The 17,241-nt window shown below is 32.9% G+C and overlaps 2 protein-coding genes across 2 annotated transcripts; both read left to right on the plus strand.

Annotated features, from left to right (window-relative positions):
- Positions 1 to 3,007: 3,007 nt before the first annotated feature.
- Positions 3,008 to 5,147, plus strand: LOC109011178 (3-ketoacyl-CoA synthase 4-like). Its single transcript, XM_018992271.2, has one exon. The coding sequence runs from the start codon at positions 3,383 to 3,385 to the stop codon at positions 4,901 to 4,903; it is 1,521 nt and encodes a 506-aa protein (XP_018847816.1). The 5' UTR covers positions 3,008 to 3,382; the 3' UTR covers positions 4,904 to 5,147.
- A 7,301-nt stretch (positions 5,148 to 12,448) lies between these two features.
- LOC109011177 (epoxide hydrolase 4-like) lies at positions 12,449 to 17,033 on the plus strand. The gene is made up of 4 exons (XM_018992307.2): positions 12,449 to 13,109; positions 14,243 to 14,332; positions 16,307 to 16,374; positions 16,787 to 17,033. The coding sequence occupies exons 1-4, from the start codon at positions 12,462 to 12,464 to the stop codon at positions 16,929 to 16,931; spliced, it is 951 nt and encodes a 316-aa protein (XP_018847852.2). The 5' UTR covers positions 12,449 to 12,461; the 3' UTR covers positions 16,932 to 17,033.
- The last annotated feature ends 208 nt before the right edge of the window (positions 17,034 to 17,241 follow it).

Here is a 17,241-nt window from a genome sequence, read left to right on the forward strand (position 1 = left end):
GGGATGCTTTAATAATTATCTCAAATTAATTAGTTAATACAACATAAAAAAAATATGAATTTTGGAGCCGATAACTTGACTCTCACCCATTTTTTACAAGAAAAACAATTTTATTGCTGTCCAAAAATAGAGGCTGGCTTGTTATTACCAAGTAACAACATGAATGTGATGATCATCTTTATTAATATCGTAACGGTCAATGTGAAAAATAATGAAAGTCTCGACTCTTGCTCGTCTTTTATTTGCATGGTCCTCTATTCATTTATTGGGTTCATCACCGTCCCCACCTCCAAAACCTCCGTGCGGTCATTTTGACAGTTGGCTGTCGAGATGAGGACGAGCATATATAACTCTCAACAAACACGATTGGGGACGCGTAGTCGTACTTGTCCGCCCACACGATCGATCCATGGATAACTAGTTCCTTTGAAAAATAGTTTGTTCTACGTTTTTATTTCACTCTAATCTTGATATATTATTTATTAATTGATTATAGAGTTTAGAGTAACTAATCTATTTCATATCTATTTTTGGAACTTAATGGCCGAATCAGACATTTTTTTCATAACTATATATAAAAGTTACATCTTAGGAAAATCATATTTAAAGAGAACTTTCATTTAGAATTAAAAAAAAAAAATTATTGTTTACCATATACGTAGAAATAAAATTATAAAAAACATAACTTAGCATCTCCTAAAGACTTCTTATGATAGTATTTTCAGGGAATAATATTCATCTATTTTTATTTTTGTAATGATATTTTTAGAATTTATGTTCTCAATAAAACTCATGTGATTTTTCATAGGCTCATTTTTTATTTTAGTACCTGAGTTCGTTTATAAAAGTAATTCTAGATATTTGGGTATCACATTAAGTATATAATGCTACACCTCAAATAATTTTTTTTGTTTAATGAAATTTCAAGGACAAAAGTTCTCAATTATCATTTCATAGAAACTGTCAACTTTAAATGATTCTTCTAATGTTTATTTCATATTAAGAAGCTTAATTTGTAAAATCAAGAACTTTGGGGGTCCATATCAATAATTTATTATTCTCATAAATTTAGTTTTAGTTTTAAGATTTTTTAAAATTTACCCATCAAATTGAAAGAATTATTGAGGGCAAAAAAAAAAAACTAAATTCGTAGGGGCCACATTATAGAAAATACATTATATATAGAAATTAAATAAAATTTTAGGTTATATAAGAAAAAAAAATAGAGAGAAACATTCTCATGTATATACATATTTTATAAAGTTTTGGACAGCACACGAAGGATAATTCTTTTGGGAGGACCAATTTCTATGTACATAGAATTTTGAAAAAAAATTAAGAGAAAGTTTGAATTATAAAAAAATTTTGGCTCTCGTAATATTATTATTGTTTTGAGATTTGAAAAAATTAAATTATTTATTATATTTTGTATAAGAATTTAAAAAAATTATAATATTAAAATAAAATAGAATAAAATATTTTTACTAAACTAAATTTAAAAATTTAAATCCATTTTGAGAGTTTGAATAGTAGATAAAAGGGAATCCATATCTATCTTAGATTTACTTCCTAACACAGAGATCTATGTAAAGAATCTATAAAAAAAAAAAAAAAAAAAAATAGTTAGATGGCCAAGTAGACAAAGTTCAACGTTAGATGCTAACATTAATTTATGAGTAAAAATTGTCAGACGTGAGATATGAATATCTTTGAAAGTCCAAGTTGAAGGCAGTTGGCAGTTGGGTCTACCATTATAAGTTTTCTTATTAAATTTACCTACTCGACATACAGCTCACTATAAATATGTTGTGCTCCAATGGCCCCGACTACGAACGACAAAACAAAAAATAATAAGTTCATACAGATGGCTAAGGTTGGTAACAAAACATTACGCTAATAAATGCTAACCGTGTAGACGAGGGATACGTATTTCCAAATCCCACACCGGAAACATTATAGTATAATTCGAAGGGCTTAAATAGTAAATGCATTGAGCTGTATACACTGGGGAACGTACGATACTAGCCCTTAAGAGCATTAGTATTGAATTCTTTAAATTTTGATAAATTTGACTTTAAAATCACTGTATTAAATTCATCATATATACAAATCTAAAATTTTGAACTACAAGACATTCTTCTTCATATTCAAATTTAAAGACTTACTGTTCATAGCTATCCGGATTATTTTATACTTATTTGAATGTTGGCAGCTGGACCACATTAAATGAATGCGTATTGAGACTGGCTAAACATTGTCGTTTTGATACGTGAAGCTAAAAAAAAAAAAATAGAAAATTGTGCATTATAATGTTGCTCAAATAACATGAATTTTTAATTTTTTAAACAATTATCTTTATAAACTAAATATTTTTCTATGTCTCAAATAAATATATTAAATCTAAAAATGAATAAAAATTACAAAATTATATAAAAAATTGTGCATTATAATTTGTATATATGATTGTTAAGTAAAAGAAGGGTTGGTAAAATGTATCTATTGGATAATTAGATTGATGAAAAAAATTAATTGAAAAATAATAATTTAAGTATCAAATTAAATTATTAATTAATATATAATTAATATAATTATAAAATATAAAATAAGAAATTAAAAATATTATTATTTTAATGAATCTAATAACTAATGAATATGAAAATTTTAGATTTATGAAAATTATATACTTTTATAAAATTATAAAGATAAATTTGATAAAATGAATGCTAATAATCTAACGAGTAGGCTTCAGATGAAAAGGCATGCGAGTTGCGACACGGTGAGTTGGGGGCAAAAACACGCACACATCTGTCAGTTCCGGAAGTAAAGACGCGCAGGGAAGTCCAGTTTGAACCTTCCTCTCCCTTCTCTTTGACTCCACTAATGAATCCCATCTTTAGATGACGCCCCACACCGCCCCCCAGTCTCTCTCTCTCTCTCTCCACCCCTATTTTATCTCCTTTAAAATTATATATATATATATATATATACCATCTCTCCCACCAAGCAAACTCAGGAAACCAATCGCCACTCGCTCCAATTAAAAGATTTCTCATATCACAACTGAAGAGAGGCAGAGGAAACAGGGCAAACCCACCCCCACGCCCGCTCAAAAGTTTAAATCCATCGGCTACGTGTTTGATTATCTGTAGCGCAGCAGTGAGTCGTTGTTAGTTGTATCAAGTTATCAACCGCTTCGAAACCCGCCCAACACTCTTCTCATTTTCTTTTCATATTTTTTTTGTCGAATACAGATCCGTATTCTTCTCGTACATCTTTCTCCGTAAGCATCGGAGTTATATATTAGCCCCCTGCAGTTCCAAAACCAATACCTCAAATCTCGAACCCAAATCAGAAATCCCAAAAGAAAAGAGAACAACCCATCATGAGCGCTGAACCCGCCTCCTCCAATGGGGTTCAGATCCACCATACCCGGAGGCTACCTGACTTCCTCCAGAGCGTGAATCTAAAGTACGTGAAACTCGGCTATCACTACCTGGTGTCCCACCTCTTGACCATCTGTTTGGTCCCTCTTATAGCCGTCATTATCGTCCAAGCCTCCCAGCTCAACCCAGATGACGTTCATCAGCTCTGGCTCCATCTCCAGTACAACCTCGTCACCGTCGTTATCTTTTCCGTTGTTCTCGTATTCGGATCCACCGCCTACATCATGACCCGTCCGAGATCTGTTTACCTCGTCGACTACTCATGCTATCGCCCGCCGTCGCATCTCCAGGTCAAGTTCCAACAGTTCATGGAGCACTCCAAACTCACCGGGGATTTCGACGACTCGTCGTTGGAGTTCCAGCGCAAGATTCTCGAACGCTCCGGTCTCGGCGAGGAGACCTATGTCCCTGAAGCTATGCACTACATTCCTCCTAGGCCATCCATGACCGCAGCTAGAGAAGAGTCGGAGCAAGTCATGTTTGGAGCCTTGGATAACCTATTTTCCAATACCAATGTCAAGCCCAAGGATATCGGTATTCTGATTGTAAATTGTAGCTTGTTTAATCCAACGCCATCGCTTTCGGCTATGATTGTTAACAAGTATAAGCTGAGAGGTAACATTTTGAGCTTCAACTTGGGGGGTATGGGCTGCAGCGCTGGTGTTATAGCTATTGATCTTGCCAAGGATATGTTGCAAGTACACAGGAACACTTGCGCAGTTGTTGTTAGCACTGAGAACATTACTCAGAACTGGTACTTTGGAAATAAGAAATCAATGTTGATACCCAATTGCTTGTTTAGAGTTGGAGGTGCTGCTGTCTTGCTGTCGAACAAACCTTCCGACAGGCGGAGAGCTAAGTATAAGCTCGTACATACCGTGAGGACTCATTGTGGAGCCGATGACAAGGCCTTTAGGTGTGTTTATCAGGAACAGGATGGTGCTGGGAAAACCGGGGTTTCCTTATCTAAGGATCTCATGGCCATTGCTGGTGGAGCTCTCAAGACAAACATCACAACATTGGGTCCCCTTGTGCTTCCCATAAGCGAGCAGCTTCTGTTCTTTACTACCTTGGTGGCCAAGAAACTACTCAATACGAAAGTGAAGCCGTATATCCCAGATTTCAAGCTTGCTTTCGATCATTTTTGCATACATGCTGGTGGGAGGGCTGTCATTGATGAGCTTGAGAAGAATTTGCAGCTTCTCCCTGTACATGTCGAGGCGTCAAGGATGACTCTGCACCGGTTTGGTAACACTTCGTCCAGTTCGATTTGGTACGAGCTAGCTTACACAGAAGCGAAGGGGAGAATAAGAAAGAGGAACCGTGTATGGCAGATTGCGTTTGGGAGTGGTTTCAAATGTAATAGTGCAGTTTGGGAGGCCCTCCGGAATGTGAAACCCTCTCCTAATAGTCCATGGGAAGATTGCATTCAGAGGTACCCAGTGCAGATACTTTCTTAGGCTCGGCCACAATTTAGTTGACGGCTCTTAGTTCAGTCGTCAGAATAAAAAAAAATGATGCATCGATAACTTTGAACGAGGCGATTGTCAATAATCTCGTTCTTTGGTCACCCCTTCTACTCTATATTTTTAGATATTGAATTAGTGGGTCGATGTCTGTGCTGTTTGAGCTTGAAAGCTCATAACTTGTTTGGTTATGTGTATTGTTGAGAGTATTATTGTATGGCTTAATTTCTTAACAAAACTTAGCTCTTACGTGAGTTTGATGTTTTGATAATTTTTATGCTGAGCGCCTTAGTTTTCGCTTGGATTGTGCAACAATCTAAGTGCGGGAATTCCGCCGGCCACTTGAGATTTAAACCATCATTAATGTCTCGGGGTTGTATTCTAATGAAGCAAAGTTGCTTGAGTAATCCAGTTATGCATTAGAAATACCTACTCTGTCCTGGCCATAGATTATGCGTGAGAATTTCTTGGAGAATCTACCTGTACATCATGGCCGACTGATTGGAATTTGCCCAATTAATACTCAACGTAACTTTTTTTTTTTTAACAAGTGGGTGGGGTTTCGACTCTCGAGTCCAAGTTTTTCATCTGAAGAACTGGATCGTATACCCAATTACTACCCAACATAACTGTTTCCTCTTGGTTAAGGCTTAAATTTCACGGCACCCACAAAAGCCGTTTCTTATCTCGTTGCTATTCATTTCATGGAATAGGATACAATTCCTTGCTTTGTACGGACAAAGCCATATGCTTGATTGTCTCTTTGTATATTTTTAAATTAATTCATTACTATTCATTAATTATTAACTATTATTTCACTACTATTCTCGTTATTATTTACGAATTATTTGTGATTTAGGAAGACCACTTTATTAAGCAATACTGATATTAGACGCTGACAGCATCACATTCTCCACGGTTTTATAAATGATGAAAAATTATAGTTGCAGTCATAAATGTACAAGTATCATATAATTACTTTTAAAAAATAAATAAATAAGAGATTTATATGAGAATAAATTTATTTTTAATAGTGGATTCACTTTTTTTTTAAAATGACTGTACGTTATTTGTACATTCTAAAATTATATGTAGTATTATTTCTTCTATAAAATATAAAGAAAGTTGATCAAAAATCCTTCCAATAGATTTTATATTTTGATCTTCATTTTATATTTTGCTACAGTAATTCTCTAAATGTAGAAAATATTGTTTATAATTCTAAAATATTTTTAATTATTTTCTCTCTCCTTTATGTGTGTTTGAGTAAATTGCGTGTGTTTCCAGTCAACTAGCCAAGGAAAAGAATAAGGACTTTTTCATTGTAGGTGAACCTGCCAAAAAAAAAAAATAATAAATAAATAATTTGTAGATTGCTTAAACTTTTATAGATTGCTCTTTAGGGTAACTTTGAAAGATCAAAACCTTGTAATAGTGGTTTGGCATTTAAAGATGGATTAATCTGAAATATGATATAAATATATAATATTGTATATGATGAGATATTGCAATTATTAAAAGTAGTTAGAAAGAAATATTTGAAATGAATAAAAAAAATATTTAAATAATATATAGAAAAAATAGATAAGCTGATGTATGGTCTATTATAAAAATTAATATATAAAATAGAAAAAATAAATTTTGATGATATATTTTAAAATATAGGATAGAGAAATCAATTAAAATACTCTTAAGTACCAAAATGTTATGGAATTAAAGACTTTTTACGAATTTCATCGCATCGAAATCTTTAATTTTATTCAAAGAACTTAATTAATGGCTTTTCGTCACCCCCAGGCTCGTGCATTGTATTCCTTTTTTCGGGAGAAATCGAATTCATGTTCAAAAGGTAGACAATCAGCAAGTACTTCTTGATGATATCGCAAACTGAACTGCCTTGTTGATTGGAAACTAGACAGGAAGCTTGTTTCAACTCACCCAAGACCAAATAGAAAAAGAAAAATATGACTCCCATGATCCCATCCGTTTAAGGCTGAGCAAAATATGTAGCATCTTTAAAAGTCGTTAATATATTTTATATTGGATTGCATTTATGATATCTCCTATATTATATATATATATATATATAGCAAAATATAAAGTATGCACACAATAATAATAATAATAATAATAATAAGAGATAAAGGGAAAAGAAACAAATACGGCCTATATCAATCCCTTTCGACTTTACCCACATATGGACATTTCCTTCTTCTTCCTGGTTGTATCAATCAGTTTCCCTCCATTTTTCTTTTTCTTTTACTACAAGTTTCCCTCCAACCCAGAAGTAGGAAAGAAAGATCTAAAATTTGCTTCTCTTCCACTCAATCGGGTTGGAGTGGAAGAAATCTGTCGTGGTGTAATGTTTTCTTCTTGCTGGAAAGTGGGAATTTTTGTGAGAAGCAGTGAAGATAGGCCACTTGTACAACCTTTGCGTGCTAAAGTCGTCCCGAGTGGAGAGAGACAGATGGGGAAATTAGCTAAGTTTAGAGATAGCATAGCCCAATTAGCATGGCCGAAAGTTGGGATCTCACAGTCTTGGTCCAAAATATTTGGGCCGGATCACCGTTATCATGAGTCTCTTCCCTTTTTTTTTTGGAAATCATTACGAGTCTGTTCCTAATGAGATAAGCACTTGCGTAGTCTCGCATATAATAATGATATAAATAACCTTTGTATTAAGCTTTTAGTTGAATACTATATGTCCTCTAGTTCTTTTTTAGGACTCAATGACACCGTTGATTTTAAGGATTTAGATACACTGAATGGAGCCAATTGCATGCGTGCTTTGTTAACCCATGGGACATGTCACATTACATATCAATCAAACATTTTCCCTAAAATAGGGATAGAGAGTATTTTGATCAAAATCCTAAAATAAACCTCAAATTATAGGGAAAGTAGTGTTTTAGGACATGGGATGTGAATGCTCTTAGTTAATTAGTCCTAGTCAAACTCTTGCATCTATAAAATACACAAGACACGTATACAAGAGGAACACCTTATTAGAAATAGAAAAAGATACAAGAAAATCATAAAAGCTCAGGATATATAGCCTTCTATTTTGAAAAAGCCTTCTTTGTGCCTGTGCACAAAGGCATAAGTAAGTATGAATATAAACATCAGTTTCTCAAAGCAATCAGTAAAGAATGTGTCACAATCATATATCTCTACAGGAGTGGAATGGAGTCACTATGGACTTTGTTTTGGGATAATAAAGGGCGAGAGGTTTGGGCTCAGCCCCATTGGTTAATTGTAGACCCATGGTCCATTTACTTGCTTCTATCTTGCCTTTAGGCCTTTTGTTTGCGGACTTGGCCGTGTGTTTGGCCTTTTGTTATAAGGGATGTTTCAGTGTGCTGGGCTTTGGCCCGTTAGTTATTAAAGGTCTGACTAGTAGCATATGTAGTGGGGGTCTCTCTTTGTAATGGGATGAAAAATCTTTAATCAGAAATATACTTTTATTTTCTCTCTCTCTTCTTCATCTTCTATGGAGGTTGCTCCTCTCGAAGGAGTCTGTTAACAGAAGAATTAAAGCAAGTACTAGGGGTTTGTTACAGAATGAAGGAACACAAGAAACCCGGATATAAAACCAACTTGATCACAACAATGATGTACGTAGGTAGAACAAATTGTAGGATAACTACAATCATCCAGTAAACCTAAGCTTGGCCTGGTGTTGTCAAAGGCGAAAAGTAACCTTAAGGCACAAGGCGCTTACCAAAGTGAAGGGGTCAATCCCTAGACATAGTTAAAATACATGTTATAAACTCAAATAGTTACACTAAAGTAAAAAAAAGTCCGATTTGATCCAATTTTTTCTCCAACCAATATTTAAAAATAACATAAAAAATATTTTATCAAATGAAATTAAGACAAGGTTGAGTATTAGTTACACAGAAAAATATAGATATCAATAAATTTTAACTAAACGAAATGTATATTTTTCTTTTATAGGGAAGATATGAGCTTTTAAAATAAGAAACAAAAACTGATCAAGCTAAGCTAATTTATGATCTATGTGAGTTTTACAGAGTGGGAATGTATTCTACGATCTACGCTAAGCTAATTTCTGACATTTACAACAGTGTCCAACATTTTCTTTCGAATATGCAAAAGTGCAGATTTTTGTGTTTTTTGCCACACAAGTTATTCTCAAGATCATTTCCTGTTTACTATCCTATGTTGGAGGTCCTCCCACGACCTCATAAAGTGGGTAAGCAGAGAGAGAGAGAGAGAGAGAGAACAATCGGGAAAAAAACATATATGAAACATATATTCTACTACGATTGAATAACAATCGGGAAATCCTTCAGTAAGCAAGTGGCTACCCTCTTTGAAAGACTGGAAAAATAAAAACCCTTCAATAACAATATTCAAGAGCACTAGCTGTCTGAAAGATTCTAGTAACTAGCTGTCTGAAAGATTCTAGTAAACAGCACATACCTTTGAAAATCTCCTCTCTTTCATAGATCAAATATGGGTGTTGTACCGTCTGAAGTGCCATGATATTTTATTAAAAAACACAAAAAGAAGAAGAAGAGAACGATTGAAATATGCAGAAAAAAAGAGGCTAACTAAAAAGAAGAAAACGACTGCTCGAGCTGAACCAGAGACTCTTACTCTCAGAATGATTTTGTCTTTGGTCACCGTCGTGGACCGAACCGGTTATTGCAGTTGCCGTTTGTCACACATTCTAGATCTGAGCCACCGTCGACGTGGGTTGGAGTTGATTTCCAGATCTAAGTAGTCGCGACTCTGCTTCTTCTGCTGCCACGGTTCCGAAAGCTATTTCTTTCTCTTCTTTTGGACTTGATTTTTTGTTGTCCTTCACACAATATTCTCTTATTTGAAAGTTGTTCTTATTCTTATTCTGCTTGCAAAACGAATTGAAAATGCGAAATGCAACATCTTTTTGGCAAATACTAGAGCTGGAAAGCACTATTTTTGTCTAATCATGTTCTCTAATAGTTTTTCCTTTACATCCTGTTTTTAGATCACATCTAGTCATCTTCTTGTTCTCATTAGTTTCTACACATTTTCTTGTTGCTACGTGGTATGTGGCTATCTGAAATTGTCACAATCCCAATTTTTGGAGCCACAAGGTAGTGCGGATCTTAAGGTTGTTATGAATTTTTTGAATATTCTGTCTTGCATATGTACCATCACTATAGAAAGTTAACTACAACTTGACATTACCTAGTTAACTGCATGCAGTGTTGATTTTCTGAGCTTTAATCATCGGAAGAGATTTTTATTTTCTTCATATGGATGCATTATGTCCAGCTTTAATATATAAAAATATATCTTATACTCAAAACATGAAATATATATAAATAACTTTCTCGTACCGTATTACTATTACCTATTCAGCGTTGACTAACAAATAAAAAATGCTAAAGGATTTTAAAAAACAATTATAAAAAATTTATTTTTTTACATGTTAATTATTAATATATTAAAAATCATAAAATTTAAATTTAAGATTTAAATTTTAAAAAAAACTAACATAATTAATCTTACAAATAAAATTGTAAATATGTAGCACTACTCTTCCATTATTATGGAATGCTGAGAGCACGACAGCTCGTTGAATTCACGTTGGACCGGCCGGATTAATTTGAATTGATGAATCAAAGTATTAATTGGTAACCTTTTAACTTTTTGAATTGTGAAAGACTGAAGAGGTGCATGTTTTTCTTTTTCTTTTTCTTATTTTTTTCAAAGTTTCTTTCTCCCAATCTTTTGAACAGGTGCATGTTTGAATCATTCATTTGTGGGCGGCTCGATCACATGAAGAGATAAGATTGGTACTATTTGGGTCATCCAAGACTCAGCTCGATCGCCCGGCCCCTTCCACCCTTTCCTTGGTCATTGAAAAGTACACTTCTGGTCGCTTCTATGCATGCTTCCTTTTCTGAAAATATAATTATAATTTTCTCTAAAAATTGTTTTTGTGAATCGAAAAGAAAAAAGAAAAAAAAAAAAACTGGATGCTTAGCTACTCTCTCTTTCCGGCACTCTCTCGCCCTCTATCGGTCTCTCAGACCATTTCCTCCCTCTGTCGCTCGCTCTCTCATCTCTGCATCCTCTCTATATAGAGTGAAAGAAAACAAAGAATTTAAGAAATTTTATACTTTCTTTCATCTCCTACACTTTTACCCAACAACCAAAGTAAAGTTCAAAGAAAAACCTTACAGAACCAGGGGAGGAGAGAGAATGGCATTAGGGGTTGGATCTCACGATGCATCTTGCTGTGTGGATGACACCGGCAATTTTTGTGGTGGTTCGAGCCAGAACCGGAGGCTAGATCTGCTCCAGACAGTGGTTGTCAGCTCGATGGGTCTTCCTTACGGTGAGTGCACGGCAGTTGCGAGTGGGAAACATAGGAGAGATCGAGACAGAGCTACTACAACTTGAAGGAGGGCTTCTGTCCGACCTGGTCCATGGCTACTAATGGCGGCAAATCACGCGAGGCGAAAAGAGAAAATATTGGTTCTGAATCGAGAGAGAGAGAGAACTCGGGAGAGAGAAGTGGTTCTGAAAGGAGAGAGGATTTGTGTTGAAACAGAATGTAATTTTGGAATGCAAGTAAGGGTAAAATTGAAAATAAAAATATTAGACGAAAATATTGTTTACACCTCCTTCACACTTTATATATAAGTAGATATTTCTATTTATATATTTAATGAAACAAATCGAATTCTACACAATTGTTATTATTACTTTTTTTTTTTTTTTTTTTTGTATTACAGAGATTTGCCCTGTATGTAAGTAAGATTGGTTCTCGCATATATTAATTAATAAATATGTGTATTTAAATAAAAAAATAAAAATAACAAATTATATGTTAATGGGTGGTCAAGTGGAGACGTTAAGTAGCATTTCTCCATGAATATATAATTATGAAAATGTTATGCTACAAAAAATCTTGTAACAATAAATTTATAGGTTGACATAATTTAATATAATACATTAAATTTACTTTAAAATAAAATTAATTTAAAAATTTAATCTATTATGTAAAATCCGCTTTTGTAAAATTTATTTGTAATTAAAATTATTTTTCTATAATTATATATATATATATATATATATATATATATATAAACACACACTCAGAGCATCCTTAGGCATAATCTAATTTTAACTAAAATTTAACTAATATGTCCCTTAAAATCCTCCGATTAGACATTGTCACATATGACTATTAATCAAATAAATTTTATATTATTTCTCACTCTTCTATTCACAAGCTCTTAGGGGAATTCAAGCTCTATGCATTAAAAGATTAGATAGAAAATTAAAATAATAATAATATCTTATTATTATGAAGAGTGAGATGATTAATCATATGAGCCAAACTTTACTTAAAGTCAGTAAGTCAAACTTTTGAGTTTTGAATAATTTGTCAATGAAAACTTTGCGCAAACCAATTTGCTCTCAACCCGTTCTTCAAAGATAAACAACGGAAGAACAGTCAAGGTTCTATTCTTCTTTTCTTCGTACTTTGGTACTATATATACGGTGGGTGAGAGAGAGAGAGAGAGAGATGGTGAACACTTTGGCAATATACAAGCCACTTCTACGTGCGCTAATGAAGATTGTTGGGGTGACACCCCAAATAGTGGAAATCGATCCAGGAACAATTTTAAATTTCTGGGTCCCGGATGAAATCTCCAGCAATCCCGAGAGAAGAAAACACGCCAAGAAACAAGACAAAACGAAGCCTGCTGTAGTTTTCCTTCATGGGTTTGCAGCAGACGGCATTATAACGTGGCAATTCCAAGTCTTAGCTCTAGCGAGAAAGTACAGAGTATATGTGCCGGATTTTCTCTTCTTTGGTGGTTCAACCACAGACAGATCTGAACGGTCGCCGGAGTTTCAAGCGGAGTGCGTGGCAAAGGGTCTGGGAAAGCTGGGGGTGGAGAGGTGCACCTTGGTAGGGTTAAGCTATGGAGGGATGGTTGGGTTCAAAATGGCTGAGATGTACCCAAATTTGGTTCAGTCCATGGTGGTGACTTGCTCTGTCATGGCCTTGACCAAGTCCATCAGTGGTGCGGGCCTTGAGAGGATTGGGTTCAAGTCCTGGTCGAACTATTTGCTCCCGGACTCGATCAAGGGGGTTAAGCTGCTTTTTGAACTTGCCACCTTCAAGTTGCCATGGATTCCGAATTTCATTTACAAACACTATTTCGAGGTACGTACAGCGCTTTCAATATCATTGTAGCCCTACTTCGAACTAATGCCCATGAGATAAAAATTAAAATTAATTTGAATAAAATATTATTATAATATAATTTTTAATATAATTTATATTTTATAATTTAAAAAAATTAAATTATTTTTTATATTTTATTTGATAATTTATAAAAATTATAATTATTAGATGAGGTGAGAATGTTTAAAAACAAACGTCTTAATATATTTTGTTCTATTCACAACACGATCATTGATCATATGCAGGCACACCAATACAATCTAAAAATAAAAAAAATAACTAAAATAAAAAAACGTTCAGTATATGAATGCAAACAGGAAATTCGACTTACATTACATGTAGGGAGCATAATCATGCATGCCGTCCTTCTCAGTTAACGGTGGCTCATGGCTTTTATATATATATATATTGGCATGAATTTTAGCAGATTTATCAAAATACTTGTACTTCTATCCAGAAGGAGCGCGTAATAGGAAGATCAATATTAAATTATTTATAAAAAACTTTCATTTCATATTTGACCTTCTTATTATTTTTTATTTGTTATCGAATTATCTTCTAATCATTGCACGTGCTAATGTATATCAAACTTCTTAATTGTATTTATGATATAACCATAAGTATATGTATGCATGTATATGTATATATATGTTGACTGCTTGGATTAATAGGTGATCCTCTGCACATAAGGTATTGTTACTGGGGGCATTTAAAACTTACTGTTCAGATAGCCATCTTGATATGGTGCCATGTAGTTGTGTATGAAAAACATCCCGCAGTGGCGCCACGCGGTTTATGAAAAACAAAAAATAAATTATATTCAAACTAAAAATGCATCCAAAAATACAAAACGAGTAATAAAAATTTAGGTTTTCTCAACTTTTTTTATTATTATATTTTGTTTATATTTTTAATTTTTTTAATAAATCACGTAGCATCAAATTATGGTATCTCGTCAAGAAGTTTATTTGAACGCTAAATTTTAGATGGTCAAGTAAAATTATTTCTATATATATATTCCTGTGGTCACAATAAATTATCTAAAGTTTCTCAAATACTTATAACTTGATCTGATCGTCGTCTTGATAATCTCATTGGCCGTCGATTTGCAGGTAATGTTTGACCACAGGAAGGAAAAGGAGGAGCTACTCGAGGCTTTGGTCATTGATGACAAGGACTTTAACCTAGCTTATCATCCACAGGTATGAGAAAGTAGTACTGCCCGTTTTATATATATATATATATATATAAACACACTAGCTTCTCGATGTTTTGCCGGATAGATGGCAAACCAAAAGATATTTATAATTTATAATCGTCGTATAATTATTTTTTAAAAAAATAATAAAATAATAAATTTATATAAAAAAAAATTAATTTTTTAATAATAAATTTTACTATTTTTTAAAATTATTATATAACGTTTACACATTTTACGATTGAACTTATAAAAGATAATAATAATATTAATAGATAATATTCTAATAATATTTTATTTAATTTTTAATTTTTATCTCAACTTATCTCATTTTATCTAAACTTTCAAACCTCCATTTACAAGCTGAAGCCATTAATTTCTCTTTTGGTTTGCAAATGATGCTTGCATTGATCTCGTTTGGTTACTTATGTAGTTCGAATGAGATGGAATGTTTTATTAAAAATTAAATAAAATATTATTATAATATAATTTTTTAATATAATATTTATTTTGATATTTAAAAAAATTAAATTCATGGTTATTATATTTTATCTAAATATTTATAATAATTATATGAGATTTAATTTTATATAACTAAATGGGTCCTTAATGCATCCATATAAAAAATGGCTTTCTCTTTATGTAATAAGCCGAGCCAGTACTCCACGTACACTTTTTAACATAAATAATGTTTGTTAATTTATTCTATATAATATAAATAACGATATTTATACAACACATTTTATAATATATTTTATAATATATATATTAAAATAAAAATATTTTTATAAAATATTTTATTAAACAATCATTCTTTTTAAAACATGATTAGATAATATGTTATAAAAAGTTACGAGAGTTTATCATTTTTCATTCGGTATTGGATCCCGATTCCTTTGTCCCTTTATGCACCAGAGAAGATATTTTTATTAATAATTAATGAAAGCGACGGTCACTTTCAAGTTTCTGACAAATATCGAGCCCCACCCACCACCTCCGACAGAGAAGGGCAACCCCTTGCTTGGAACCCACCTTCCTCGGTGCACGCGTACACCTCCCGATCCTATACATTTTGACAGCTTCAATCTTGGCCCCACCCACCAGTCGCGGTCGCACAACTCCACGGATTTCACTTCTTTTTTATTTTTCGATAACTCCTCCTCCTTCTGTTCCTCCACGAGCGTGCAATCCAATTGATTAACGAGATGCTGGACGTTGATGTCGGGTGCGTACTCTACACGCTCCAACCGATGTGCGTGGTGGTGGCTGGCTTTTCACTTCCCCCATCGGGTTTCGTTGACCCACCATTTGGAGGTGGACCCCACCACCCACGCACAATCCAATTCCTCTCAAAATTTTGCTACATAATTTCTACCGCAATCTACACTCTACATCTATATTTTTTTAAATTTTTAATATTTTTAAATTTTTTTTTGAGTTTATTTTTTTTAAATTATTTTAAAGTTTTTATTCATTATTTATATAATAAATATTTGCTAAAAAGAATATAATAAAAATTTTAAAAAAATATAAAACGTAGAGTATAAAGAAATTATAAAGATTTATTCTTTCTTAATTCTTAACCTACCTTTTCTTTTAATTCTCTGCCCTGGCTAGTTGGTTTACTTGAGAAAAATAACTAACATGGATCCCACTAAACAATTCTACCCTCCCTCCCCCGGCCCCAAAGGCTAGATCCAAAAGAATTAGGGTTGGTTTAGATTTAAAAATAAGATGATTTAGATAAGATAATTTTAAATGAAAGATAAAAATTAAGAAAAATATTATTTTTTAATATTATTATTATTTTTAAATTTGAAAAAGTTAAATTATTTATTATATTTTATATATAAATTTGAAAAAATTATAATGATAAGATGAGTTCAAATACTTTTCGAATCCAAAAAGAGAAATGAAAAAAGGAATATGAGGGTTTTAGATATTTAATTACTTGCTAATTTAATCCATGATTTTGCAGAAGGTACATCTACTGTGGGGAGAGGACGACATCATATTCAACATGGAAGTTGCTGAGAACTTAAAGAGGTATGTTTGTATCCCTGACTTTAATTTCCTTGGTAGATGGATTATTATTAACAATATATTGTTAATTTACTATACTTGGGGCAGACGTTTGTTTAATTTAAAGCTAAACAGTTGGATGGAGATCGCTTTAATTAGCCTCTCTTGTGTGGATCAAATTAAGATGAAGCCCCGGTTTAGATTGGAAATTCACTTTAATTCATCTCAATTTATTTCATTTCATCTCATTTCATTATTATAATTTTTTTAAATATTCACATAAAATGTAATAAACAATTGAATTTTTTCAAATTCTAAAATAATAATAATATTAAAAAATAATATTCTAATAATATTTTATTTTACTCATCTAAAATCATCTAAACTCATCTTTAAATCCAAACGTGACCGAAATGAACTTTTGTGATGATCACAGGCAATTGGGAGACAGAGCGATAGTACTAAAAAGCATAGAGAAAGCAGGTCACCTTGCTCAGATAGAACGACCCTTTGTCTACAACAGATGCCTCGAAGACATTCTTGAAACTTTACTGGAAGAAAACAGTGAAGAAGCTGCTTAAACATGGTTTGTGACCTTTTGTACTATGGTTTCAACAATTTATCGTGATGTTTTTGTTTTGTGTTTGTCCTAATTGTATGGTAAAAGTGTAAATCAAATTCAATGGAATGACATATTTAAATGTTCAATTTTAACTGGGATGTAAAACACCACAAATCACTAAATTTGGCAAAACTTAAAGAAAATCATTCAGTTAAAAAAAATCTATGTGATTTCATCTGATTGACAATTCTCATTGTCTTTGAACTGCAAGATGGGCCTAATTCCGCTCAACACCCAACCTCATTGGGCCTGTGCTAATCCTTTCCAGG

The sequence above is a fragment of the Juglans regia genome, chromosome 13, assembly GCF_001411555.2.
Source record: "Juglans regia cultivar Chandler chromosome 13, Walnut 2.0, whole genome shotgun sequence".
NCBI classification, from domain to species: domain Eukaryota; kingdom Viridiplantae; phylum Streptophyta; class Magnoliopsida; order Fagales; family Juglandaceae; genus Juglans; species Juglans regia.